At 37.9% G+C, this 27837-nt stretch overlaps 14 protein-coding genes across 14 annotated transcripts; 5 read left to right on the top strand and 9 right to left on the bottom strand. All coding sequences in view use genetic code 12, as the record gives it.

Moving 5' to 3' along the window:
- Positions 1–183: 183 nt before the first annotated feature.
- On the top strand, positions 184–2598 carry SPAPADRAFT_60537 (uncharacterized protein; the record flags this gene model as incomplete). Its single annotated transcript, XM_007374661.1, has 1 exon — positions 184–2598. One exon carries the CDS (start codon positions 188–190, stop codon positions 1337–1339), a length of 1152 nt encoding a protein of 383 aa, XP_007374723.1.
- SPAPADRAFT_55120 (uncharacterized protein) lies at positions 1351–3468 on the bottom strand (the record flags this gene model as incomplete). The annotated part of the gene is made up of 1 exon (XM_007374660.1): positions 1351–3468. The coding sequence occupies one exon, from the start codon at positions 3466–3468 to the stop codon at positions 1351–1353; it is 2118 nt and encodes a 705-aa protein (XP_007374722.1).
- A 294-nt stretch (positions 3469–3762) lies between these two features.
- Positions 3763–6219, bottom strand: SPAPADRAFT_135794 (alpha-1,2-mannosidase MNL1; the record flags this gene model as incomplete). Its single annotated transcript, XM_007374659.1, has 1 exon — positions 3763–6219. The coding sequence occupies one exon, from the start codon at positions 6217–6219 to the stop codon at positions 3763–3765; it is 2457 nt and encodes an 818-aa protein (XP_007374721.1).
- Positions 6220–6366: 147 nt separating this feature from the next.
- On the bottom strand, positions 6367–9406 carry GPI13 (mannose-ethanolamine phosphotransferase; the record flags this gene model as incomplete). The annotated part of the gene is made up of 1 exon (XM_007374658.1): positions 6367–9406. One exon carries the CDS (start codon positions 9401–9403, stop codon positions 6422–6424), a length of 2982 nt encoding a protein of 993 aa, XP_007374720.1.
- Positions 9407–9685: 279 nt separating this feature from the next.
- On the bottom strand, positions 9686–11201 carry SPAPADRAFT_60533 (uncharacterized protein; the record flags this gene model as incomplete). The annotated part of the gene is made up of 1 exon (XM_007374657.1): positions 9686–11201. The coding sequence occupies one exon, from the start codon at positions 11030–11032 to the stop codon at positions 9743–9745; it is 1290 nt and encodes a 429-aa protein (XP_007374719.1).
- A 179-nt stretch (positions 11202–11380) lies between these two features.
- On the bottom strand, positions 11381–13843 carry SCH9 (serine/threonine protein kinase; the record flags this gene model as incomplete). Its single annotated transcript, XM_007374656.1, has 2 exons — positions 11381–13316; positions 13506–13843. 2 exons carry the CDS (start codon positions 13789–13791, stop codon positions 11506–11508), a joined length of 2097 nt encoding a protein of 698 aa, XP_007374718.1.
- A 1736-nt stretch (positions 13844–15579) lies between these two features.
- Positions 15580–16491, top strand: SPAPADRAFT_60532 (mitochondrial 54S ribosomal protein bL28m; the record flags this gene model as incomplete). The annotated part of the gene is made up of 1 exon (XM_007374655.1): positions 15580–16491. One exon carries the CDS (start codon positions 15627–15629, stop codon positions 16425–16427), a length of 801 nt encoding a protein of 266 aa, XP_007374717.1.
- A 309-nt stretch (positions 16492–16800) lies between these two features.
- RPL39 (60S ribosomal protein eL36) lies at positions 16801–17489 on the top strand (the record flags this gene model as incomplete). The annotated part of the gene is made up of 2 exons (XM_007374654.1): positions 16801–16813; positions 17203–17489. The coding sequence occupies 2 exons, from the start codon at positions 16801–16803 to the stop codon at positions 17487–17489; spliced, it is 300 nt and encodes a 99-aa protein (XP_007374716.1).
- Positions 17490–17767: 278 nt separating this feature from the next.
- Positions 17768–18595, top strand: SPAPADRAFT_60531 (uncharacterized protein; the record flags this gene model as incomplete). The annotated part of the gene is made up of 1 exon (XM_007374653.1): positions 17768–18595. The coding sequence occupies one exon, from the start codon at positions 17799–17801 to the stop codon at positions 18465–18467; it is 669 nt and encodes a 222-aa protein (XP_007374715.1).
- A 112-nt stretch (positions 18596–18707) lies between these two features.
- SPAPADRAFT_60529 (uncharacterized protein) lies at positions 18708–19309 on the bottom strand (the record flags this gene model as incomplete). The annotated part of the gene is made up of 1 exon (XM_007374652.1): positions 18708–19309. One exon carries the CDS (start codon positions 19206–19208, stop codon positions 18954–18956), a length of 255 nt encoding a protein of 84 aa, XP_007374714.1.
- SPAPADRAFT_60528 (uncharacterized protein) lies at positions 18708–20528 on the bottom strand (the record flags this gene model as incomplete). Its single annotated transcript, XM_007374651.1, has 1 exon — positions 18708–20528. One exon carries the CDS (start codon positions 20420–20422, stop codon positions 19463–19465), a length of 960 nt encoding a protein of 319 aa, XP_007374713.1.
- A 26-nt stretch (positions 20529–20554) lies between these two features.
- SPAPADRAFT_66191 (uncharacterized protein) lies at positions 20555–22158 on the bottom strand (the record flags this gene model as incomplete). The annotated part of the gene is made up of 1 exon (XM_007374650.1): positions 20555–22158. The coding sequence occupies one exon, from the start codon at positions 22156–22158 to the stop codon at positions 20683–20685; it is 1476 nt and encodes a 491-aa protein (XP_007374712.1).
- An 86-nt stretch (positions 22159–22244) lies between these two features.
- SPAPADRAFT_60527 (uncharacterized protein) lies at positions 22245–24227 on the bottom strand (the record flags this gene model as incomplete). Its single annotated transcript, XM_007374649.1, has 1 exon — positions 22245–24227. One exon carries the CDS (start codon positions 24175–24177, stop codon positions 22372–22374), a length of 1806 nt encoding a protein of 601 aa, XP_007374711.1.
- Positions 24228–25920: 1693 nt separating this feature from the next.
- On the top strand, positions 25921–27813 carry SSY1 (Ssy1p; the record flags this gene model as incomplete). The annotated part of the gene is made up of 1 exon (XM_007374648.1): positions 25921–27813. The coding sequence occupies one exon, from the start codon at positions 26137–26139 to the stop codon at positions 27691–27693; it is 1557 nt and encodes a 518-aa protein (XP_007374710.1).
- Between the last annotated feature and the right edge of the window lie 24 nt (positions 27814–27837).

The following is a 27837-nucleotide window of genomic DNA, read 5'->3' as shown; positions in this document are numbered from 1 at the left end:
ATACATACACTTTTCAATTCGGGTTCTGATACCATCGTGTCTTACTTGTTTGTTGCAAAGACTGGCTTTCTCATCACCATTTTTTATTGACTTTGATTTTTTTCGGTGTTGCTTTGGCTAATCGGAAATCAAAACAAATATGGTTGTAAAAAAAAAAACAAAACGACCAACTTAAGAGAATACCACAATGAGCCACGTCCAAGATTCGACTTCACTTTCTGATTTACTACATACCTCGCCACTAGCATCACTGACCAATGTTCAAGCTGATACGAAGGGTCCCCTGCTTAATCTTGCTGCGCTGAATACACTACAGATAACTGATGCAGAACAACCAGAAGACGCTACAGTGGAACTAATTAAATTGCAAGGATCCAAAATAGAACTAATCGAACAAAGAGACAACTTAGTTAAACAGAGATCAGAGATTAACCTGAAAGTCGAGGATGCACGACTACGTCTACGTTTCTTAAAGGAACGACAAACAAGAAATGCAGCTCGGAAACGCATGGATGAGCTACTCAAAGAAAATACGCATGAGTATCACCGGGCTATAAATACACGGAATCGCGAACAAGAAGATTACGTACTGAAGAGTTTAAATGTATATCCCTCTACAGACTGGGATAAGCGATTGGATCAATTGCGAATGTTTACTCCTCATTTAGAATTGGAAAAGTTGGATACTGCAAATTACTACAATGACGACAATAGGATGATGCGCACAATTCAATATACTGTGGTGTCTCCGTTACTTTTCAAAATACCCCTTCGTGTTGATGTAGATTATGCTGATGACTCAGTGGTCAATATACAGTTTGGAAAGTTGGATACCCCGCCGATGTTAATCATAACGCTGTTGTCACCATCCTTGGCTAAGGCTCTACTTCAAAATTATATACCCAATAAGAAAATCAATTTGGTAATGTACAGTCTTAACTCATTATCGATATTAGTCCATCGACGAATTTCTACTATGTACAAGATTATCAGAAAATACAGGAGTTTAATTAATGACCAGTCGATATTACGGGATCTACTTGCAGAACAAGAATGCGATGATAATTTGACACTATTTGCAATAATGAAACTGCTTGATAGGATCCAGCTTGAGATAAACAACAAGCATAAAGTGACATTGACTTGGTCAATTATACTAAAGGACACCATAACTGGAAATTGCAACTCACAGCTAAACTTGTATGTGACTGATGTGCACAACAAACATCATGAAAACTACCATTCTCTAAATGAAGCATTTCAAAATCTAGTTAAACAATACGGAGTTCAAAAGGCATTGGAAAATCTACTCAAGAATGCATTTGGCTATACGGTATAGGTTATTTTTATTTAGTTATACAACACCTGGTGATTATCTAAATCAAACGAGATTCTACTATTATGTACCACGGGAGCAACCCCGGCCTTTAATTGTTCTTGTAATTTCAGAATGAACCATTCGTTACAAAATGTAGTCAATTGTAATATAAACACGCTCTTTTCGTTGGCTTTGTTATAGTCGTGTATGGGGAGATATGAAAATCCAAGGTCGCCATCCTGTTCGTTTGCTTCTCCATCTTCATCCTCCTTGGTGATATGTAAGAATTTCTCGATGTTCAACGATTTTCCAAATTGCTCATTCATGTATGATTCCACTCCATGGATCAAATCATGACGAATGTCTTCCCATTCTATTCCTAATAATTTATTTCCAATGGACTTTTTATATTTGAAGTATCGATAGATCCAGTTCCCAAGTATGGTGGTTTTCTTGTTAAAAGATGCCGTACTTGCCTTGGAAGAAGTTCGCACTTCCTTCACAATTGGTCGAGTAAAGTTTACAACATCATCCATGTGTGAGACAGATTCAGCTACATCAGGAACAGCATCTATTGTAGTTGGTCCGAAAGACGAAACAATCTTGGAAAGTCCTTCAATTGGGAATTGGATGTTGTCTAAGGTAGAACCGTTCTTGTTTTGTGTTCTGACTTCAGCTTCGTTATCTTCAGATTTATCAACATTGAAATTGATGACATTCTTGGATAGTGGTGACGACACATTAGGCTGGGAAGTTCGTTTAAGTTTTTTCTTCTTCAATTGGGTTCCGTTGGGGGCAATTTTCTTCTTGATAATTGCCAGTTCGTCAGCGGTATCATCAGACTCGCTTGTCTCCGCATCTTCCAAATCTCTCTTCCCGGTCTTTTTCTTGACAGGAGCATTATGTTCTTCATCAGCTAAACATTTCAATCTGGTCTTGTACATGTTTTCCGCATATGCAATTTCATAATCGGTGTCTTTGTCAAATTCAGCAATTTGATCTTCAGGAATTAATTCTATACCTGGAACAGTAGCTCCACCAAATGGATTCTGGGCTAATTCTTCTGAAGTGAAACTAGTTTCTAAATAAGTGTACATCACCCAGAGGAATCGTTGTGCTTTGTTCTTAGGGTGAATCTTGGGATTCATAAAGAATTCCATCAATTGATTGCTAGGTTCGTCGGGACCGAAATAGGGAATTCCATGTAACGAGTTACTCAAGAGGAAAATCAACTGTACGACGTTTGTGTTTGGTTTTTTGGCCGGCGGATTTGAAATCATTTCGTCCAAAAACTTCAAGTTGTTTTCTTCACCTTCGCATACAGCTTTGAGGATTGACTTTAATCTTGGTGTGTCTTGTAATTGTTTGGACTTGCCAGTTTCCGGGTCGGCTTGCAACGAAGGGATTGAATGGTATGTCCGTAAACTTGACCTCATTTCTGGGACAAAGTTTATGGTGGTGTTCATTCTTCCGGCATTGACTAATAGACACACCTTGGCCACCGATTTACCCATTTCTTTATCCTTGATCAATCTCTCTTTAAGTACGCGTGAACATTTTGTCGATTCAACTAATGAGCGAACATACAAGTCCGAAAAAGAAATCTTGGGATCATTGTTGGCGTTAGAGATGTTGCATTCGGGGAATGAGTTAGTGAAGCAAGCAGTTTCGTCATCAAACAAGTACTTGAGAAAGTCATGGGAGATATCCTTTCTCCAAAATGGTTCTCCGTCTGCTTTTTTCAAATGTTTGAACCGATTAGTATTGGGATGTTTTCTTTTGGATTTAGTGGTGCTAGCAGTTATGGTTTCGCTGTCTTCATGGCCGATAATGGATGAATTGACATCGGTGTCTTCATCTTCTTCTTCTTGTTCTTGTTCTTGTTCTTGCTCCTGTTCTTCGTCAGCATCTGACGAGTTGTTCACTATGTTGGAGATGGAAATCACTTTGTTGACTTCATTTTTCACAGGAGTAACAACAGGCACATCTTCAGGTGGGATACTGTCGGTGCTGTTACGACTGACCAAACTTGAGATTGAGATTGGTCCACTTCTATGTGCATCCAGCTCGGTCTGTTGTGGAACTTCGCTGGTTGTTTCTATCGCCAGTTTATTGGGGATATATGTATCGTGTATAGGGTCGTAACTCATTATTCAATAGCGAATTATATATGTATGTACGAGGTATGTGCGAGATGTATTGTCTGTATTAATAAAAAAAATTTTAGTGGAACAGGATTCGTTGAGTTGGTGCAAAGTTTTTGTGAATTTCCTGGCAAAGTTTAAAACGTGATTGTTGGTGGTGGTGGTGGTAGCAAGTCGAGCCGCCCGGTTTGTTTGGTTCCAGTCGATGGTGATGTAAAAAAATGGTCCTACCGCCCGAAAAAAGAATTTGGAATGTACTACGAACGCGTGTTCTTATTCTATACAAAAATCTATAATAGTTTATCCATACCAAACCATCAAGTTTTCTACTACTCGGCCTTGGATTACTACCCGAAGGTCAGAGTTGACTCCAATTAGCCCTTCGTCTTGTTTGGTTATAGGAAATGGTAATGTCCATATGACAGAATTGGACTTGAGGTACACCCCATTGACACGATTAATTCGAAGTATAGTGTCCGACTCAACAGTGTCGTTGCTTTGCAATGACGCTATGAACTCTTTTGTAATTACTGTATTTCTAGAGTCTACTTTCCCCTCTTCCAATTCCTCAATCAAGATTTTCAATCCTTTGATCTCGGGCATCCATAGGTCCCCAGGAACCATGTATGGAAAGTTCTCCCCCTTGGGGTTATAATGCATTTCCGAAATCTCAATCTGGTTGCATTGTTTGATATCTCCCCACATGACTTCATAGCAAATAGTGTTGGCCGGTACAGGGCATTGTAAGTGATACTCTCCCTTCTTTTCGCCCATGGTGAACTTGTCATAAAATGCAAGTGTCAATTCAACGTTACTGCCATCAAATGATCCTTTGTCCACGATGTACTTTGGTTTCATCAACGACCTTCGGAATAGGTAATCTCCATTAAAGAAGCGGTCCCATGTATAGTACCCAGATTCTAGAAATCCTCGCGGCGATTTTGTCCATGGGTTTAATTCACACATGTCAAATCTAGACCCATGTGGATCCCTCTTCAAAATATTATCGTTTATGTTTCCAGGAATGGGAATATCTGCTCTTCTTGCTACAGTCATATTTTTAAGGAATGGAGATTTTGGGAAATGAGCAAGCTCGTTGTTTGATTTGGTGATTTGACTAGCAAATTTAGCCAGGAATGCCTTGCTGGAAACATTTTCGTCTCTATATGCCACCGATCCCTTGCTGATGTTAAACAAGTCAATCTTTCTATTCAACCATAATGGGTGGGCTTCGGTGGAAAATATCCAATTCTTATTCCCCATAACTTTCGTATCATGCAAAAACACCTCGTCCTTAGTATCAAACAACAAGTACAAATATTTTAAAGTCTCACCCATGACAAACGTCTCCATTCGATCTTGTCTCTCGCCAGTTCTTACATCTTGTAATCCACTAAACCCGCATAATGTCTTGTACCGATCTCGAAGAAGAATCATCACTCGCTCACCAATTTGCAAATACATGGGATCGCGCGTTGCTCGGTATAAATAATACGTCGACTCAATAAACTCCGGCCGTAAAGGATACCATTCCAACGCAACCGAATCTTCACTTTTTACTTCCTTTTGTACCTCCTCATTATGATAATACACCCATCGTTCCGGGATCAGATCGAAATAATTCCATATTTTCAAATATACGGCATGGGTCTTGATCGCGTCGGTTAATTGCCCAGCTAATACTTGCAATCCGGGCCAAAAAGCCCCCAACAGATCAATCCAGTCTCCAAAAACGGACCCATCTTCAGTGTTTACATTTGAGAATATCATCAGGCCATCATTAGGTCCGCCGCCTTGTGCCAGATGAGTAAGTAGGGCTTGGTAAGAAGTTTTGAATACTGACCACATGTAGTCATCATTAAACAAAACTGCCGCTTTAACAGTATACTCGTAGAAAGAATCAATAGATGCACCTACGCCTGTGATTGCATCCTTCCAATGGTTGGCCAATGGATCAATTGACATCGGCAACAAATGTAAATTCAGTTTAGAAGACCATAATTTCCAGAATGTAAGTTGGGTATAATATTCAAACTGTAAATCACCCGTTAATCGTGATAATAGAGTGAACTCCAATACGGGTGTGGTTGCTCCCGAAGTGCAGGCATCTCGTTGTAGTGCAGGTGGAACTCTTCTTAACCCCCTGGCTAGATTTATTCTTGGAACAGGTATATTAGTGGTTGTCTTATACGATGGAATCAACCTTAATCCCAAATCATAAGCCATGGATAGCAAGAATCCGTCGTATTCTTGGCAAATCTGATTAAACTTGCTATACCTCGCAGGAAGATTAGTCACGTCAGTCAATAACAAATGTGCCGACAACAATCCACCCAAGGACCTAATAGTCAACTCAAACACCTGAACAACAGTATCTTGCTCAAAGAATGTCGCCTGCTGAGATTTCAAATAGGACAACACATACTCTAATTCTTCCCATTGCTCCATTATAATCAACGTATCCAAATTGTCCAATATCGTCAGTGACACATTTCCCAAGGCATCATTCCTTACGGCATTATTTATATCGTTGAAATCTGGCCCGTATGGCTGACACGATATTGGGGTTACTTCGTCGGCAGGGAATCCGTGTTGCATATATGACTGCCAGGCATGGTTGAATAATGATTTTGTTTCGTTGCGAAGATATGCTAGATGGTCGGGTGTAAATGATGAGTTGTAGTTGACTTGAACTGCCAGTGTGAGATTAGATAGTAGTAAGCATAGTACACCATACAGTAGTAGTTGGTAAAGCATTTAAGTGTTGGTGACTAAGCTTACGGGTCACAAGAAATATTTCCAATTTTTTCCTCGGTGGCAGAAAATAACAAAGTTGCAAAAAAGTAAACATGTCAAAACCAGCTTATAACTGGAACAACCCCATAGATTGCGTTTGCAATCTGGTCAAAATAAAAATGTTTATGACTAATATATACAGACTATACAAACAAAAGTCTAATTACTTTCCGAATATTCTATTAATTTGAGTAAGTATCCTCCCTGTACCAAACCACAAAGTTACCACAATCAAAAAGAGGTTCAACATAATAATCAACAACCCACTCAACATGAATCTGGGTGCAAAGATCTTCCATACCATCAAATGTCTGCGGAAATGAGCTGCAAATAAAAGACTGCTCAATCCGGTAAACAAATGGTAGGTGATTAATGTGGTTACATTAGTGATAATCTGGGACAATACCGTGATTGGTTTGTTGGATGGAACAATTCGCCACAATGTGATTAAAGGTATGGCTAACGACACGATAATAAATGGTCCAAATGTGTTTAATACAATGTTTAAATGGGTAAATGGCATGAAAATTGTCTCGGTGGTCATAAATCCAAGTTCCCATTGGATGGAAGGGATAGTTGCTTGATGACCCGTGCTAAAGAAATGTTGGTACCCTAATAATCCAAATATGATGGGTGAGATAAGGTTCTTTCTGATGGCGAGGATATCACTCAATTCTAACAATGACAAAATTTGAATTATTAACATACTGATGGAGACTGCCCCAATAGGCTTAGTAGTCAACATAATGGCCACGGTAAAGTTGAGCACCAACAAAAAGTATGAAGATCCATAGACGTTCCCATATCCAAGAATAGTGGCTGTTTTCCCAGGAGTTTCTGCTTCATCAGAAACATCGCTCTCATCCGAATTCTCCTCCTTCAACTCCAACTTGACACACAATGGTCCTCTTGACCAACTGAAATTGGCCAACACCAAAGTAATAAAGAGCACTAATCTTGCAATGGCTAATTTCAACGATTTAATCAAGGGTATACCAATGATCAAGTTCATATTATTGAAGTACTCGCTGTTTTGAACATATTCAAAAGTCCAATACACAGCATTCATAAACAACAAGAAGCTTAACCCAGTTCCAATCCACAATGGAGCAGCAGAATGATAAGAATCTGATAATTTGTAAAACGAGGCAATGAACATGGGCAAGATATATGATATAACATGCAAGAGTAAAACCGACCACCACGTAGTCTTGAACGTGGCTTCACAGTACGGTCTTTGTTCTTCACGACATAAGTTAATCATGGAAGCAAGTCTGGTCATGATGGTGAATGTTATAGCATGCAGTAATCCCAAGATTCTTGCAGGTCGCGATAACTCCGTATTCACAGCACAGTTATAAATACTTCCAATACCAAAAGTTAACAAGAAAAATGAAACCATTTTGTCTTCCCAAACAACATATGAATTCGAGGCAAAGATCAAACAATGGGCAATCACAAACACAATCCCCATAAATGACCAACTATTGAAATTGTACATGAAAAAGTCTATAATTTGATTCCACAAGAAATTAATGCTAAATCTGTCCATTATCGGTGCCCAGAATCCAATAACCATACCAAGTGCTGTTCCAATTGCAAGACAATTCCATATGGTGAAATCAGTTGGCTTAAGAACAATGTAGATGGAGAAACTGAGTACGAGCCCGAGCATGGTCATGGCGATAACTGACCCAATGAATTCGAATGACATAGTCAGCACCCTCACTGCCGGTATGGATCTGGAGTAGGTAATCATAAATGTTAATGCAAGGAAAAGTATACCTAATCCAATACCAATGAGACGTAAGTCAAATCGGGCCCACAACAGTTTACATTGTTCAAGCGAAAGATATTGATATTCTTTGGCCATGAGTAAAATATCTTGTTCGGAATATGTTTTATCGTGGTAGTGTTGAATCAAAGTGTCAAATTGCTCTAGTAACGTGTGAGCAAGATTTGGAGTGTTATCTCTGAATGTCTTTAATTGTTTGAGGGTATTGTAAGAAGCAGTTAATATTTCTTCATGACTGGAAAATGCTTCATCAACGGGGAATCCGAGATTGTTATATGGAATAGGTAATCCTAATAATAAGGAAATTGTCGGTACTAAATCAATTTGGTTTACTGATCTATAATTCCTTCCCTCATTGCTAACATCGTATGCCAGTTCATCCTTTTTCAAGAACTTGCCCGATTTAGAATACATAAATAATGTACTTTCAAGTTCATCAGGAGCATCGCCCCCATGATTCCCAGTAGAATCCATTCCATGATCACCAATAACCACTAAAAGTGTATCGTCGTCCAAATTACTAACAACATGTTCCAACACTTCATTCATTTGGTTCAATTTCTCCTTCATGGAGAAATGCCTTGGTCCATATCTATGTCCCACATGATCTACCCCCAAGAAATGCCCCACCAAAAGGTCCCACTGGGTCAGATTCTCTTTCTGGATCAAAGGGTACAAATGCTCAATGACTCCATTGTCAACAGTGTGCAAATCCCAAACATTCAAACTATCATAAGGAAAATTCATCTGCGGATCAATATAATCGTCAAACAACGCAGTCCAAGTATCATCGCCCATGAATGCAATTGTCTTGTTTGCTCTACGCAATTGTAACAACCAATTGTCTTCATCAATGTGGTCACCATTGAAATTCGAACCAGCGTCTATGAAGGTAGGCAATGAACCTGTGGTTAACCCTTTCAATCTTTGTAACGTTGTAGTTGGCGGATCGGCTATGAATTTCAAAAGTAATCCGTTCTCCTTCTGGGCCAAGTCATATAATATAGGAAAGTTATTGTGATAATACTCAGTGGACCCTGCGACCGGAATGGTGAAATCAAACCTAAGTGCATCAATGACTAGGAAAATAGCTTTATCGTACTTTGCTGGTCTCATGCACGAATTGTCAACACATTCAGCAATGTTTGGCAACACATGTCGCGAAAGTAAGAACCCTTTGGTAAAAAAACCCACTCCGATAAACTGGGTAATTGCCAAGAAACATAGCACAATGATGTATCCTATAAATGTATATCGTAACTTCTGTTGTCTTAGCCTTGTTCGTGATTGTTGTTGTATTCTAGCTGACAGTTTGTTCCCGTCAGTGGGAGGATTGGTGTCAATGTCCATGTTATTATTCAAAGTATCCTACCCACCATACAAAAAAAAAAAAAGAGAGAGAGAGACTAACCTGTAAGATTTGACACGCAGTAAACAGATGGCTTTACGTGTCGTCGTATGATGTGATTGTTACCTTGTGTGTTGTGTTTACAACAATTGTCGTTGATCTAGTCGGATTTGTTATGGTGGATAAATCGGCTGCCTTCTTCTCACTACCATAATTTTTTTTTAGTGCGCGACTTTCCACAAACAAAAATTCACGTTGGTTTCCCAAACGTGGTTTAGCCGAGGCAACAAGATAAAGTTTAATATATATTACAGTTCTATGTATATACTTGTGGGCGCAACTCATTCCAAGCTGTGGTCAATCTGGCTCAAGAAATCTTGTTCAAATTCAGATCCTCCCATTAGTCCATTGTCATCACCATCGTTAAAGTACAAATCTCCAATGTCATCATTGACAATAGCTTGATTGGGATCTAAATCGTCGCCGTTATCTTTAAATAAATCACTCATATCATCGTCAACTATGGCGTCTCGCTGATCATTGTCATCATCGACATTTCCTCCGGCCATTGAATCATTTTGATCTCCACTGAGATCAACGTCATCATTGACATCTCCACTGGCTAATCCATTCGATGTAGGCATATCTTCCTCGTTTTCATGACTACTCAACATAGACATGGCGAAGTTGTGGGCCGACATATTGCCATTGAAGTTGGTGGGTCCATTGTCAAATTGATTCATAAACATTCCTTCGACTCCGTTGAACTTTCCCGTATCGATATCTGGCTCTTCTTCCATTCCTGAATCTATTCTCATGGCATTGTCACTCATATTCTCCACCAATGTTCCATTGTTGTTAGCTTCGTGTGGATGGTTATGTAAGTTGATAATCGAAGTGATCAGTTTGGGGTTATAGTTTGATGGGGCTGTGTGCACGGCTACTCCTGGGGTTATTTGGTCTATAGGCACAGAATATTTTTTCACACTTGGAGTAACATAATATTTCCGTTTGTACTTGGTTTGGTACTCACCAAGGATCTGATCAATTTCGTTTTCCAAATTTTGCAACGATTCTTTGTTGTATAGCGATGCCTGAATCTCTACTAGCCTGTCCACCTTCTCTCTTTGGAAATGATACTCTTTGTCATTTAGCAAGTAGTTGGCAAATGGTTGTGCTTCAGCGTCCTTGAGTCTGGTTACATCATCAGCCAACTTCTTCTCGGCTAACTTCATGCTTTCCAAATCGCCAAAATAAGTGTCCTCTGGTCTTAACTTTGCAATCTCTTCTGGTGTTCGTTTAGGCACATTTGGGTATAAACTAGGAGGTATTATCTTGCATGTATGGACCAATTTAGCCATGACATTTTCAATGTACTCGTGGTTGGTGATATACCTGATCAAAGCGTCATTCCTGAATGACACTAAATCAGCTTCGTCGTGAAGTTGACCACCAGGATCCTCCTTAATGTGACTTTGTGCTTGTGCTGCTTGTGCTTGCGCGGCTGCTTGGGCTTGGGCTGCCTGGGCTCTGGCGGCTGCTTGGGCCTGTGCTTGTGCTTGGGCTTGGGCAGCTAGTGCTTGTTGGGTCTTTTTATTTGTGCGACCTCTGGGTCTACCTGGATGTGCCATGACTTGGTATAATTCTCGCTGCTGTAGTAGTATATTTTGTCGTTACAAAGCTGAGGCAGAACGTTCTAGGACAATGCTTGAATGAAATCGCACTGGCGAATGATACAAAAATATGCTAGTTATAACTAAGGTTAGCTATTGCTAACTACCATACACGGATTTGGCAAATAATCGGAAATAACTCAGGGAAAACACGCACAACCCACCACAAACATTTCCTTGTTTTGACATCAACAAAAAAAAAAAGTACAGCTTTGCTTGCAATAAAGTTTTCTTGGTAACTGCACGACTTAACCTAACATGCTCCTCTTTGGCTGCTAACATATTCCAGTCTTGTCATTATGAAGGTTATTAAAACTTAATGTGATATTTAATATATAAGAGTAGTTATGAAATAAAAGTATGTTCTTTGCAAAAAAAAATACAGACAACATGAAATATAAAACAAGACAAAAATAAGTAATAAACAAGGATTAAAGATCAAATCTACCACTAACAAACTCGTATTCCATTTGGTGATCTTCGTCAATTTCCATTTCATCTTCTTCTGCTATCTGATCATCATCAATGGCATCTTCATCCGGTGGCAAGTTTGGATTACCAGGTATGAATGATCCAGGCCCCTTGAAGGGATTTCTATACGATTTGGCAAAATTATCATCCATGGTGGAAGCATCAACATAGGTGAAGCCCTTGAAATTGGCTTGAATCCCTGGCGACAATGGAGTTGATGCCATCTCCATCTGTTTCTTCAACACTGACGTGGACTCGTTGGTGAATTCAGGATCAAAGTTTGAAGTATCGGTTTCTGAGGTTAAGTGTGGCTTGAAAGGTGGTGGTATGCTCTTGGCTTTCAACAAGTTCCAATCGATATCAGCAAAGAATGCATGTGCCCGTAACTCCCGGGCATCATTGGTAGCACCAAGTCTATGTTTAGGGTTTCTATTTAATAACCCCTTAACAAATGATCTACCTTCGGGACTCAACACTTCCTTGGGGAATCTAACTTTCCCAAATGCAATATTCTTGTACATTTGTTGGACATTATCAGCATAGAATGGCGACCATCCACAGCACATTTCAAAGATTAATACACCCAATGACCAGAAATCAACCATCTTAGTATATCCAGATTCGTCCAATAACACTTCTGGAGCTAAATATTCAGTGGTACCACAGAATGTGTTTGTAGTACCGTCATTGTTCAAATTGGCCTTGGACAATCCAAAATCACACAATGCAATGTGTCCATTCGCATCCAACAAGATATTCTCGGGTTTCAAATCACGATAAACAATGTCATTATCATGCAAATGTTCCAATGCCAATACCAATTCAGCAATGTAAAACTTGGCTCGATCTTCAGGAAACCTACCTTCCTTTTGCAAATGCCAAAATAATTCCCCCCCAGACATGTAATCAGTAACTAAATACAAATCAGTTGGTGTTTGAAATGAAAATTTTAATCCAACAATAAATGGCGATGCTGCTGCTGAAGTACGAACAAGAATGTTACGCTCTCCTATGGTATGGGCAATCTCCTTCTTTTTAACAATAACCTTCTTGGACAATACCTTCATAGCATAGATTCTATCGGTATCCCTCTTTTTCACTTGGAAAACTTGTCCAAAAGTACCTTTACCTAATAATCTCAAAACTTCGAAATCATCAGGGCCATAAGATTTCTTGACATCTAATGAAGTGTATTCCCACTTAATGTTAATTGCACCCGAGGTTACACGTTCACCGATAATTCTTGCTTTTAATTGCAACCATTGGTTCGGACTTTTCTTGTTAATAATTGTCGAAGGGGATATTCTGACATGTCCTAAAAATGCATCATCTCTACCGGCATCATACACAGAGATATCTAATTCCGATTTGGACCCAACAACATCAAATATAGCATCATGGTTCCAGATTGGATTGGATGATTCATTGTTTAAATTTAATTGGGGTGTGGATAATTGTCTTTGATATAATGATGGTCTTTGGTTGGAATTTGAATTCTTCATGGGCAAGGCCTTGGCACCATGGTTTGAATTGACAAAATTCTTGGGTCCATTAATTGATGGCGAGTTACCAAATGATTCAGGTGCATTGGTAACAAATTCTGAACTTTCAAACGTGCACACAACATATGGTTGACTTGCGTGAATGTCTCTTGCTTCTATAATAGTAACCTTAAGCTTACCCTTTGGTTGTGAATTCTTGGAACTTGGATTAATAGTTTGACCAGTTTCATCGGTGGTTATAATTATTGGTTGGCTCGTATTGGAATATGCTGGAACGCTTAGCTGTTGATTCTGTTGTTGCTGTTGAAGATATTCCTGTTGCTGTTGTTGTTGTTGTTGCTGTTGAAGCTGTTGCTGCTGTTGTTGCTGTTGAAGCTGTTGTTGTTGCTGGAATTGTTCTTTAGAGACATCTGGGTATGGTTGTGTTGCATTGGGTTGGTTTTGAGCATTTCCCTCACTTGCGCTTCTGAATGTTTGATTAAAATATGAGCCGGTGCTATTCGTTTTCACTGATGTTGTCCCATAAACCATGGAGTTGCTGGTGATTGCAGTTGTGGGAGCTGCACTTTGTAAGCCTCTAGGCATAAATTTGTTACCACCACCACCACCAGCGGCCGCATTGTATTCTTCACCGGTGTTACCCCCTGGGTTTGAAGCCGAGGTTTGACCCGTTGATGCAGTGGGAGGAGGAGTAGGTGATGCTGTATTATCTCTTTTTGAGAAACTTCCGAAACCAAATATCATGATGTTGTTTATACGGTTGTTTGTTTATAATTAGTAATATTGCGTAGTGGGACAACGACGATGCAGGAAAAATAATCTAAAAATATTAAAAAAGTCTATGAGGATATGTTTGTGTTAAATATGGGGTTACCCTTTAGTTGTAGTAGGAATTATAGGGCGTATAATTTAGCGGTAGATGTGGCAAACGATAATAAATAAAAATACAGGTAAAAAAACGTCTAAAAATGAATGATGGCAACCTCTCTCCTTTAAGATCTAATCCAATGAATCTGATGGTCGTTAGTAAAGTTGTAGTTGTTGACTGTTAAACACTGGATGTATTCCTTGTAGATATTTTTAATGTATTGGGTGGTTTCGACAAGGTGTAGTGTGACCAGTAGTAAGGCGTAGTTCAGGGTGAGTCAATTGGGAGATCAAACAAACTGCTGCTGTACCTTTTTTTTATGCTCTCCTTTTTTTTTGTTTATGGGTGTGTAAATCGCCAGCTGTGGTTTGCGCGTGGGTTATAGGTTGTATGATAAGATGGATGACAACCGTAGATCGATATTCTTGGAACTATCACTGGTACAATCGGTAGAGACAAGAAGATGTAACTGGCAAACTCTAAAAAAAATATGGATGGAATTGGACTGATGAGTATTTTTTTTTTTTGCTTTCGTTTCTTTTCTTTTCCCTGGTCGGAAATTGCGAAGATAAGAAAACGACTTTTTAACTACAGAGTGTGAGGTGCTACCAAGTTTTCCTCTAGACAGTAAACAATAGAAAAACTAAGAAAAAAGAAATTTAGCAAATCCCAGTAACCGAAATAACAATACAAAGGTAAAATTGTAAACAATGATAACTATGAGAGTAATGAGGTAAGATTCATTTTAGTTACTAGAAATGGGATGAGAATTACTATGGTAAAGTTAATTTTGCGCATTCGCAAAAATTATTGCGTTAATCATTTCATCTTAGTGGATGAATCCACAATTTTGGTGCTGGTTTGTGAGCATCATTCACAGGTGAAATTGAAATTCATGTGACTCGGGCAAATTCCCATTTGGGATTTAGGCTAAAGGCCAGGGGCTTCACAACCACCACCAGCCGTTGTGACTAAGGTTTTTTTTTTTGTCCTGCCAAAATGCACGACCATGTAGAAGAAGACTATTTGCAATCAAATTTACTTGGCTTATTGAATCTGATTCCTAGAGTTCAGTGGTCTGATCATGAAGTCATCGAATGGATATTTCTTGATCGGTCTTGGTCACGGCTCGAACAGGTAGGAGTTTCCTGTACGAAAGTCTCTTGGTCGATCAATCTGAAACATGCACTATCAATACACATTGGAACTAAACGTTTCACCATTGAAATAAGTCGGTATGTTGACGATAATACATGTGTCATGTGCGAGGCTGGGTAATATCATGACATGATAAAGTATAGTTCTAATCTCAGAAGCAATTCGACCTCTTGTAATTGTAACTCATATTAAACTTTCGCGAGAAATTTGTTGAATAATTAATCAAATTCACAATACCATGCTACCTTCTTAGAGACAAGAAATTTGTAACTAATGATAACAATAACGAACTACTCACTAGATTTACAAATTGCCCCGAATAGTAAGATCTCGTGATCGAAATCTAAATTGACCTTTCAACTCAAGAGTGCTATTTAGCAGCTAAAATTGCGCGGTGCTACATCTAATCCTGCATACAAACCAAACCAACCAGCCAAACGAAAATTTTCCAGTAGTATTCGATTTGATCATTTCGCGCTAGAATAACAGGGTAGTTTGACACGTTGGACACTCCGTTTGAAAGAAATCACATATACAAAGAGATCATTTCAAGATGAACTTCCTTGGGGGACTTAGAACACCATTCTCGTCCGGATTAAATTCCGTACAATCCATTATAAATACCAGACAACTCAGTTCATCATTACCTTCATTGAGTAGACACACTCCAGACAAGTACTGGAAGATTACCAGATATGTAAAACCTATAAACGAAACCGTATACGAAGCCGGCCAAGAAATGCCTTGTGGAGTTAAAGTTCCAAAGGAAAGATCAGCTTACCCTCAATATGAATATGAAACCTTATATTTCAAAAGACAAAACAGAGGGTTATACGGTGGTCTTCAACGTAGAGTTACTGCATCTCGTTCCGAATATCTTAACAAGACCTTGAGAGTTCAATTACCTAATATTAGAAAGACTAAGTTATGGTCGGAAGCATTGCAAAAATCCATCAAGACAAAAGCAAGTACCAAGGTCTTGAAGACTATTACTAGAGAAGGTGGATTAGATAAATACTTGACCAAGGAGAAACCAGCCAGAGTCAAGACTTTAGGATTGAAAGGTTGGCAATTAAGATACGATGTCTTGAAGGCCCTCGAAGACAAAGAGCTTCCAGTAGTACGTAAAGACGACAAGACAATCAGAGTAAAATACATTCACCCAGACGGAAAGCAATTCATTGCTAGTAAGGAAGAATTATTAGCACAATTGCATGCTCATGTTCAAAACGACAGTTATTATCCTATCGAATGGGCTAAATACCAAAAGGAAAATGTGCATTTATCATTTGGAGATATCGTGGAACAGTTAGAAGGGTACAACTTCGACTTTAGCCAAGTTACTGCCAAATAAGTTTAATGATCCTGTAAATAGACATCATGAATATAATAATTTATCAAATAGCATATCGTTAGCAGTTGCAAGTGTAGCATTTAACGTGTTTGGATATTCCTCAAATCGGTTGAAAAATAGCAGTCACAAATTCACGTGATCAAAATTTCCCAAGAAAAAAAGAGTTTGCACGTGACAAGACAACAAAAATTCTCATACATTTTTTTGTGCCTTACTACTACAGTATTGTACATGTTCTATATACAGGAAACCATCAAATTCTTTTTTTTTTCCCTCTTCCATTTTCCTACAGTCTCAATAAAAAAGAAGTTTGAAAATTTTTAAAGAACTCTTTCTTGATTTTATAGTACCATACAATTGCATATAGTTAAAAATGGCTAAGTCAGGTATGTGACATACCCACACAATACAAGTGAAATAACGTATCCCTACATGTTGAACTTTCATTTAAATCATCGAATCCGAATACGCACAAGAGAAGTCCCCAAACAGTAGAATGAAATAAACGACAACCCAATATTTTACACAACCACATACAAGAACAATAATTATAAACTGGCTGTTCAATGAGAAAACTTAAATCAAATAAAGAATTTAAAATTTGAAAACAGGAAGATGTTTGAACTTAATATTACAGATCTAACTTGTAATTAGATATCTCAACAAGCACTACTAATTTTCAATTTTTGATCTGAATCTACCACATTAGACAAATTATAGTCCAAGGGATACCGTTATATTAAATCTATGAATAAATATACTAACATTTAACTAGGTATTGCTGCTGGTTTAAACAAGGGTCACAAGACTACCGCTAAGGAAGTCGCTCCAAAGGTTTCCTACAGAAAGGGTGCTTTAAGTAAGAGAGCTGACTTTGTCAGAAACATCGTCAAGGAAGTTGCTGGTTTAGCCCCATACGAAAGAAGATTGATTGAATTGATCAGAAACGCCGGTGAAAAGAGAGCTAAGAAGTTGGCCAAGAAGAGATTGGGTACCCACAAGAGAGCTTTAAGAAAGGTTGAAGAAATGAACAAGGTCATTGCTGAATCTAGAAGACACTAAATGCATAATGTTTTTCTAGAAACATCAAATATTTAATAAACATAAATGTATAAAAAGCAAAACTTTGAAATGGAAAATCTAATGTTCTCTTAGAGTTGAGGAAATCAGGTTGTCTATGTTTCTTTCTGTATCATTCTTTTACTTTGCTTCGGTATAGAAGCGTGATGGTTAATATATCTTACGTTAAAATTTTATTACTGTAGTTTAACAATTTCCGCCTCTAATGCGAATGCTCTCCAATATTGATCGCCAAAAAAAAAGGGCAACACCTTCGGTCCACCTCTACTTGGAACTGACAATAGCTACAAAATGGTAAGACCGAGTCAAATAATAAGACTCAATCTTTCTAAAAGATTAAGATCAGCAATTCCTCCACCTGCATACTTTGCAAACCCCCAAGACATACCGCATCCTTATCAAGTGGACAATGGCAAATCAAATAAGGACCTTGTAGTGGAAGCTGGATCACAATCGGTACCAGCACAAGCACCATCAGCAATACAATATAACAATTCATCATCTTACAATAATGCTTCCTCGCAGCAATCATATCCACACCTGAATGATGGTCATTTTCGAGAAATTGCTTCATTGTTGGCCATGGTAGTATTATCGTACATTGCCGTAGACAACTACACCGAACGGACAAAGCTTGAAAAACTCCACAACCAAACAACAGCTATCAATTTAAAGGCATTGCAAATCCAGCAAGCTGCTCATAACAACGATAGAAAGACCAGAGACCTCCAAATGCTCCAAGAAAGAAAGGAGATGGCAAAAAGAACATTCAAAATGGGATTACATATTGCTATATTAAGGAAACAATTACTTGAAGCAGGAATTGATCCAATTAACTTGGATGAAGCAGTTCGTGAATTTGAAAAGAGTGTTAGAGCCGATAACTCTAGTAAGAATGTTAGCGACCAATACTTATGGTTAGATGATTCCTCAGGTAAGTATAAAGTTTCGACAATGTAGCATTTCAGTTTACTAACTTTACACTTTAGAACTTAAGAAATACCTTCCTAATCCTTGTGATTATGATAAAATCCGCAAACTGGACTAGCATATTCGGTATATAGAAAGTGATCCCTTATATGATATCATTAAAAAAAAAAAAACAAACATAAAAGATTACCCGCACAATGCATCTGTAGTATAAAAATTTTCGTGAAGTTGACCAAATTTGTCTAAATGTTTTTACCCTTTCTTTCTATAATGTCTTTAATATTGGCGCCCATTAGAGTCACGGATTATGTGATATTTCCTCCACATATAATCTTATTCACTATGTGATGTCTTCGTGCTCGGGTAAGCCATAGATCTAATGTTTTTACCAGCCCAGCTTTGTCGAGTCTTTTGGATTGAATGGAGGACTACGCGGTTCTAAACATACATTGTAAATTACAGCTTAAGCTCTTTATTTTTTTCTTTTGAAAATCAGTGTATTTCTATATACATGTTTTATCTTCTACGTGGTTCTATTAGCTCAGCATCTATTTGTCCCAATGACCTTTGCTTCAATTTGAGTTGAAGTAAGTTGAATTTGGGACAACAAACACTGGATGCTTCAGGACCATTCTCTTGATAGAATTGCTTGCAGCAGAGGTATAATTCGTCTATGTATTTCGTACATTTGGATTCATTGTACCCATTTCGAAGTAGACAATCTTGAATTGCACAGGCATTTGATTTGCATGTTTCGTTGACCTCGGACATGTTCTCTTTGTATGCGAAAGGTTGGTTATTATTCTTTCAAGGAATAAAATTAGTGGATAGCTCTCAAACGTAGCTTAGTTATTCTCTCTGTCTATTATTTTTGAACAGTTGTTAGGAAGAGCAGATATAATTACGCTTGTACTATTGGATTGTAGATCGGCGAGCAAAAAAACAATTGCTACAGAGCACTATCTGATTAAGCTAATAAATATTATTCTTTATTATGTACATGATTAAACAGTGAGAGAATCCAATCATGCATTATAATCATCGCTATCCTCTTCATCTTCATACTCACTAGGCTCATATATCATCAATGGTGCAAAGTCACTTCTTGCTTCCGCCTTGGCGGAATTACTTCTACTGATGTAAAACGTAGTACATGAAGCGAAAATGGAAATCATGATGGTAATGATCCCCCACCGAGAAAGATACCATCTCAAACTTTCAATTTCTGATCTCATTGCTGAATTCAATTCCGTCGTAATCTTATGGTTTGTTTCTTGAATCCGCAAAAACATCCCCTTGGAATTCAAGGTGTTCTCCGACTTTTGATCGTTGATAGCTACTTGAGCATCATTTCTCATTTGAATGAAATCACTATTTAACTCATCGGTTATGGTACTGAAGTCACGCTCCAAGACATTAATCAACTCTATCAATTCATGAATATGCTGCTCTCGAGATCTAGTGATGTCGACCCGTAATTCCTGTTGAGCACTTTCAAACAAATACTGCTCATTTTCAAGTTCGTAATTCTGCGAATACTTGCTTGGTAATTTAGATAATTTAGAGTTCAATTGACATATTAACAAGCTGATCACTTTATCTGCTTGCGTCGGTGTGAACCCCGCGGCAGTTAATTTGGTGTACACCAGATAGGTGTCCATGTAGGGTTCCATACCTTCAAATATGCTACATAAGGTGTCATCTTCGGGAGTGGTAGCAGGTGCTTCAGTTGGTTCTGTAGGTTTGTTTTCTTTATATATCGGATTGTCTGCTTTGATTATTGGTTCTGTATTTTGCAGGATATTAATTGGAGTCTGCTGCAGGGATTGCTGTTGTTGAAGTATGGGATTAAAAGTATAAAAGCACCGTAGTATATACTTTGATCGTATTATTGGAAGTTGGGTATGCGTTGCATACGCTATGTATGGGCTTATTGGTTGATTTAACTTTGCCCTCAATCGAAGGAACGGGGTTTGCCTGATCATCAATGAGAATTTCCCCCTTAGATGCTACTTAATTTTTAAAATAATGGTATATAACACAATATATGTCACCTCAGTTATGATATAATAATTAGATACTGAAATTTTTTAGATTAATAGTGATATCCATCACATAGTAAGAACTTTAAATAGCAAAACCAGTTTTATGCGTGCCACACAACAACACGCAAACAGAGCCAAGGGGAAAGACATCCTGCACATAAAACACTCTGATTTGGGTAACACATAGCGAGACAAACAATTTAAATATTAACAGCCAAAGGACTTGCAACTTGACGTGGTGATACCGGGGAACGTACGTCAACACTAGGTTGAAATTCTAAATTCTTTACTTTTTTGACATAATGAGCAATATTTCTGCTTTGGGCCATTCTTAAAACAGTATTACTGGGAACTTGGGTCCCTTTGGGAGATTCAATTGGTTGATCTAATGCATAATTGTATAGGGATTTGGAAAAGAACGGGAACCCAAATTCCAAATCGGAAAATATCACCATAGACTTTGTTTTATCGTCAATGCTTTGGTCAATGCATGCATATCCCAATAAACTGTTGTTTACCCTGCCACTATTACACGGAGCAACGATCAAATCTGGAGTAGAAGGAAGTTCTTCATTGAATACGTTATCACTTGATTCAAGTGATTCCTGAAGAATTTTCGAAGTTAATTTCTTGAAATTTGTTTCTCGAATTCGAAGATCACATAAGTTTACCACTAATTGCCGTTGTTCCTCATAAGAACTCAACACGTCTTCAATTTCAATATGTTGATCATTTCCAACTATATCATCAGGTTCATTAACAGAAAATCTAGTCTTATTGAACCAGTCAACTAAAGTTATTGAAGGTATACAAGCTTTAAATTCTTGCAATTCATGTTTCTTACATGAACTAGCAAATGATTCCAATTCAACAAGAATGGAATTCTTCATAGCTTCAATCCCATTGTAGTCTTCAGCATCCCATACTATACCCTGTTTCTCATAAATGGTCAACTCGTTAATACTGGGAACCAAACAGCACCAAGTAATAAACCTACTTATATCTCGTAAAAGCCTAACTCGCTCAGCAGCAATATGTGATTTGTACTGGGTGAAATATTCATTCCTAACGGCAATCACAAATTGGACTTCCTTCTTATCTGGAACTTGAATATTTCTGTCTGCATCTAAATATGGTTGAGGAATCTCAGGAGGTGGTAGTAGCACATGAGGAGTCAAGTCTAAAATTAATGTAACACTTGAAGGGGTGTTTGCTTTTGGGATGTATCGTTTACAATTGTCAAGCCCTATCGGAGTATTTATAAATACTTGTTTGGAAACTCGTAGTAATTCTGCTGGAACATTAAGTAATATTCCCCAGTAAAACACAATTGCATTCGCAATCAATACGAATGGATTGGTTGAATCTTGCGGTCTGGAATTCAATGAATTCAATTGTAAATCAAACCAGAATACTTTTAAAAACATCCATGCATTCAGTAAATACAGACGAATTCCAAACATTCTCATATAAACAAACAAGAGAATGGTTAAAAGTACCCGCAGAACATGCACACCAAAGAGATCCAAGGTTGAATACTCCTCTCTAGATGTATCCAATGCATTCAACACCTGTCCAGAAGTCAATCCTAAGCTTGAAGCAGGTAATCCACTAAACTCTTGAATCCCAGTTAACCGTTCGTATAAGGCACGATCATTAACTGATTTAGTAAACATGTTTAAGGCAAGGGGGGGGGGGAACAACATCAACAAATGTGTTGCAAAAAAAAGTTGATCTACTTTTTAAATCCGTGCGGAGTTTTCCAAATGATTAAACTTAAATAAATTAACTAAACAAAGTGAGCGAAACTATAAAATCTATAGACAAATCAATAGTCAAACAAACTAATATACAGAAGAACTGAAAATAATCTCAATAAAATTCTAACTTTATTGTTCCATAGCAACATCTTCTTCAACGGCAGCTTCTATTTCATCAGTGGTGCTACTGTCTTTATCTTCTTCGTATGGAGCAATAGTGATAGCATATCTATTAGCTTCTTCCAAAGGAGTTTCTTCGGTTGGAATAATCAATTCTAATTCGTCATCGCCAACAAATCTAGCTTGAATTTCTTCGAACTTGATCAATTGGTCAAATTCAACATGTTTTTCAAAACAAATTTCTTGGTTCTTGTAGTCTTTAATTAAGGAAAGGGCATCTTCTTGGATTTCTTCATCTTCTTCATCATCTTCTTCAAATCCAGTCCAGTCGTATTCCATGGTGTCATCAACTTCGCTTTCAGCTTCGTAGTCTTCGTCGTCTTCCTCTTCTTCGTCATCTTCTTTTTCGTCTTCATTTTCTTCAGCTGGAGCAGCAGCAGATTCAGATTCTTCCTTTTCTTCATCTTGTTCTTCTTCTTCTTCTTCATCATCTTCTTCATCACTGACTTCTTGAAGAACAACTTCAGCTTCAATATCGTCTTCACTTTCATCTTCTTCTTCATCTTCATCATCTTCTTCAACTTCTAAATCACTTTCAACAATGTCATTGAAGTTCAATTTACCCTTGATGAGCAATTGGTTTTCATTCTTTAAAAACTCAATCTTTAATTCATCCCTAACCAAAGATGGTAATCTCAAGTTCAACTTGTAAGTATGGTCATCCAATTGGACCAATTCACAGTCTTTGCTATCAGCCAATTCATCAGCCAAGTCAATGACGTCATATTCATCATCGCTGTTTTCAGCTTGTAACAAACCATCATCATCATATAATTCATGGTCACTTTCTTCTTCTTCATCGTCATCAGATAAGTTGTCATATAAAACTAATTCATCATCGGTGGAGTCTTCTTCACTTTCACCTTCTGGTAAGTCAAATCTATGTTTGTAGATAGTGATACCTTCTTCATCATCAGAAGAGTCAGAGCTGTCATCTTCGTAGTCGTAATTATCTGGATTACCAGCATCATAATCACTTTCGTCATCTTCTAATTCACTGTCAACTTCAAAGTATTCAGGTTCGGAACCTAATTCAGAATCTTCATCTTCAGATAACGCAATTTCATCATCGCTGACTAATTCTTCTTCGAATGCTTGTCTGACACTTTCAAGAATCAATTGGTCTCTCAATTCTTTAGGATTACTAGAATATTCAATATCGTAGTCATCATCATCTTCTTCTTCGTCGTCTTCTTCTTCGTCATAGTCAGATTCAGAATCGACTTCGCCGTTCAATAATTGTTGAATTGCTTCAGCTTGCAATTGATCGTTCAAGTCAACAATGTCGTAAATGTCAACTGGATCGACATCAGAATCAACGTCATCCGACAGGTCTAATTCGGAATCAGATTCGTCGTCATAGTATCTAACCAACTCGTCATTCAAGTCATAAACTTCACCATCGGCTTCTAATTCATCAACGGCATCGTTTTCTAATTCGTCATTCAAGTCAACAACATCATCTCCGTCGTAGTAGACAACGTCATCGCTTTCTTCGCTATCATAGTCTTCTTCGTAGTCGTCTTCGTCAGCATCTTCATTTTCATTAAGATCGAATTCATATGTTTCACCTTCATCAGATTCTTCATCAGCATATTCAGCGTCAGATTCTGGTTCTTCAACATAAACATATTTCTTCAACGGTCTTTCTTGAAACCTGTGGTGTTTGCCATGTCTGTGGTGACCAGGACGTTCACCAGCAAAATAGTTCTTTCTGGTGTATCTGTTATTATATCTTGGTCTGAAGGAAGTCATTTTTTAATTATTTATATTCTATAGTGTTCTACCGTTGTAATCCAATCGATACTTTCTTTGAACCAAGCTGATAAACTAAAGGAATTACTCCATACTTTATAGAAAATTTTCAATCATGAAAAAAGTTTACACGAAGAGGCCGTGCGGCTCGATGGTTTTCCTAAATAGGACACATACATTTCAATTCACGTGTTTGCCAGCACAAGGAACGTTCGAGAAAATTTCTTTTTATTTAGTGGCACTTTCAAGCGCGCACAAAAATGCACCATAGAAAGTCGAAGAAGATGAGGGAAGGAAAAATCTTTTTTCCCAAGTGTTACCCGCACACAAACTTAGTATAAATACTAGCCATTCCCCTAGTCTCCCTTATTCTGAAAACCAAATCTCTTTGCCTTTTGGCTTAGATCACGTGTAGTATCTGTTCTTTTCAGTGTAACAACTGAAATGTCATCATTGATGACTTCAATAATACGTTACATTTTTATTTTTGGACTTCAGGGTAGAAAGATCTGATGGGCTTGCTCACAACTTTCTACACAGTGTCGTTGCCATTGCACTTACTTCGGCTTCTGACGCAAACTTTCTTTCACATATTTTTAAGTCTTGCATTGTGCTAGTTTGTACAGAAGCTATCATAATGATGATTTAAAGGATGGAAAAGAATAGTGCTTATCAAGAAATTTTATTGTATCAACAAGGTCGCCGTATGGTTGTCTCTCCTATTGTTGTTCCCATTTTGGAAAGATCCGATTTAGAAAAAAAAAAAAGAAAAAGAAAGCTTAACGCTCTTTCTGATAACGTAAGCATAATTAAAGGTACATCCCTATGAAAAAATACCATACACGCCACTTTTCAACATAAGCAGCGTCGTCATTGCACCGTAAAGACATTTAGATTACAAACATGGCTGACCCCGATGGGTCCGAAAGCACACAGAGTTCACTGAATTCTTTACCTCAGCATAATGGTTTGTTCCCCAGTCTAGTGAACAACAACAACAACAACAACAACAATATACAAAACTTTCCCAGGCAGAGCTACGACGGCGACTATTCCGAAGGAAGTGATTCAAGCAACTCTGAATCATTTGTTCATCTACGAAATGTTTTCCTACCACAGCATTCGAATTGTAAACTACAAATGGAAGAAGTGGATTTGTCACAGGACCTGGGCTTTGATCCAGGAGCAGGGCTCTCGCCTGTTGATGAGCAATCTACTGTTTCTAGAATTTCACTAGAATCTTCCGTGGTGGACGATATGGCGGAAAATATAATGAGTAATGGAAACACTGATGTTGACGGAGGTGCATTCAAATTTTTACGACTTTACGAAAGAACATATAAACAAAAGAGAAAGAATGAACGAATACGACAAATTACAGACAATATGAAGAACCAAGAGGAGATTCCTTTACAAACCATGAACTCAAACTCAAGTTCTGTATTTCATTTATCGAATTTGGATGACTTCACTAAATATGTCAAAGAGACTGCTTTAAATGATGAGCTTTATGCTAGAATGGCAAAGAAACTTCCACAAGATGGTACTGGGCTAAATAATCAATTAAATGTTATTCAAGAAACTGATCTTGCCGACAATTTTTATGCTGGAAGTGAGATGGAACACCAAAAGAGGCATGCAAGATCTAGATTAAAAGGATGGATCCATAATAAAACCTTTAATCCCCTTCATGCAACCAATTCTGAAGTAAGCGAGTTGAATTACAACGCCAACAAACCAATCTCTCCAAGCTCATCCGATGAAGGTACTAAACGAAGATTCTTACAAAGAAGTTTGAAGGTCAGGCACTTGCAAATGATTTCTTTAGGGGGTACATTGGGAGTTGGGTTAATTTTAAATTCCGGTAAAGCATTTACCATTGCAGGAGGATTTGGGGCAACATTAGCATTTTTCATTATGGGATTGATAGTATTGGCAACAATGATGTCCTTTTGTGAAATGGTAACTTTTGTATCTGTGGTTGACGGAGTTTCCGGGTTAAGTTCACGATTTGTGGATGATGCATTTGGATTTGCTGCAGGTTGGTTGTATTTCTTTTGTTTTGCATTTGGAGTAGCTGGTGAAATTGTTGCTGGTGTTATCATGTTGTCGTTTTTTCCTAATCTTCAAACTACAAAGAGCCAAGGTTCAGCAGCTGGATTCGTTACGTTCTTCTTTGTTGCAATTTTAGGAAGTAACTTGTTGGATATCAGGATTTTCGGAGAAATTGAATATATGTCCAGTTTGATCAAAGTTCTTTTCATTTCGGTTATGATGATAGTAATGATTATTCTTAATAGAGGTGGTATGGGAGGTGATGTACTTGGGTTCAGGTATTGGACACATCTGAAATCAGATTTCGAAAACAATATAATCTTTGGTTTATTTAGACCAACATTTAATTTGCATGATACTGGGACAAGTTCACCAACAGAGGGAATTGGTGGTGATTTAGGAAGATTTATGTCATTTTTGGTTGCATTATTGGTGGTGGCCTATGCTTATAGTGGGACAGAAATTGTTTGTATTGCAGCATGTGAAGCTAAAAACCCTAGAAAAACCTTGCCTTCAGCCACTAAAAGAGTGTTTTGGAGAATTCTTCTTTTCTATGTATTGGCTACATTCTTGGTTTCGTTGAATATTTATGCCGGTGATCCTAGATTGTTGAGATATATCCGACCAAAAATGGCAGTGGAAGATTTCCAGTCAAACCCTGCTATTAATGCGGTTGGGGGTATTCATTGTAATTTTGATCCAACTTATTTTGCTGGATATCCCAGTGGTGCACAGAGTCCATGGATTGTTGCATTGCAAAGTGTCGGACAGTGTAGGTTTGGATCAGTTGTCAATGCATTTTGGGTTTTCTTCGCCGTTAGCTGTGGGAATGCTCAATTATACGTGAGTTCAAGAACCGTATATTCACTTTCACTTCAAGGTAAGGCACCAAGATTTCTTAGTTATTGTAATAGATATGGTACTCCGTACAATGCGGTGCTATTAGCTGGTAGTTTTGGATTGTTTGCATATTCATGTGTTTCTGAATCGGCCACGGTTGTGTTTCAAAACCTTTCTACAATTACCGCGTCATCGGTTATCTTTATTTGGTTTGCAATGTGTCTTACATATATTCGATTTTATTATGGTCTTAAACGAAGACCGGATATTTTAAGTCGAGATGATGAATCATACCCTTTCAAATCTCCTTTCCAACCATATACTGCATTGGTGGGATTAGTTGGAACTGGGTCTATCATATTTGCCCTGGGTTACACTGTTTTCTTGACGGGTGAATGGAACACATTGTTTTTCTTTTCAAGTTACGGGACATTAATTGCCTTTGCCATATTGTATTTGGCATACCGGTTGATTAAAGGAACGAGTATACCAAGTTTGGATCGTTTAGACTTTGATGCGGGTAGAACTGAAATGGATAGATATATTTGGGATGCTGGTAGAGATTATAACGTTCGGAGCTTCAAAGATGTTGCACAAAAGATTCTTTCATTTCTTGCTTGATATTACTAAAGTTTATAATGTATTAAATATACTTGTTTTCATAAAAGTAATAAGTTTATATAAAGAGTTTTGTGAAGAAATGTTCAATTTTATACCAAATTCATTGTATTTCGTGCTGGTAAAGAAATCTTAAACATATTTTCA

Source organism: Spathaspora passalidarum, assembly GCF_000223485.1.
Source record: "Spathaspora passalidarum NRRL Y-27907 unplaced genomic scaffold SPAPAscaffold_3, whole genome shotgun sequence".
In the NCBI taxonomy this organism is placed as follows: domain Eukaryota; kingdom Fungi; phylum Ascomycota; class Pichiomycetes; order Serinales; family Debaryomycetaceae; genus Spathaspora; species Spathaspora passalidarum.
The sequence above is the reverse complement of the archived record's forward strand: the minus strand, read 5'-3'. Positions and strand labels throughout refer to the sequence as shown.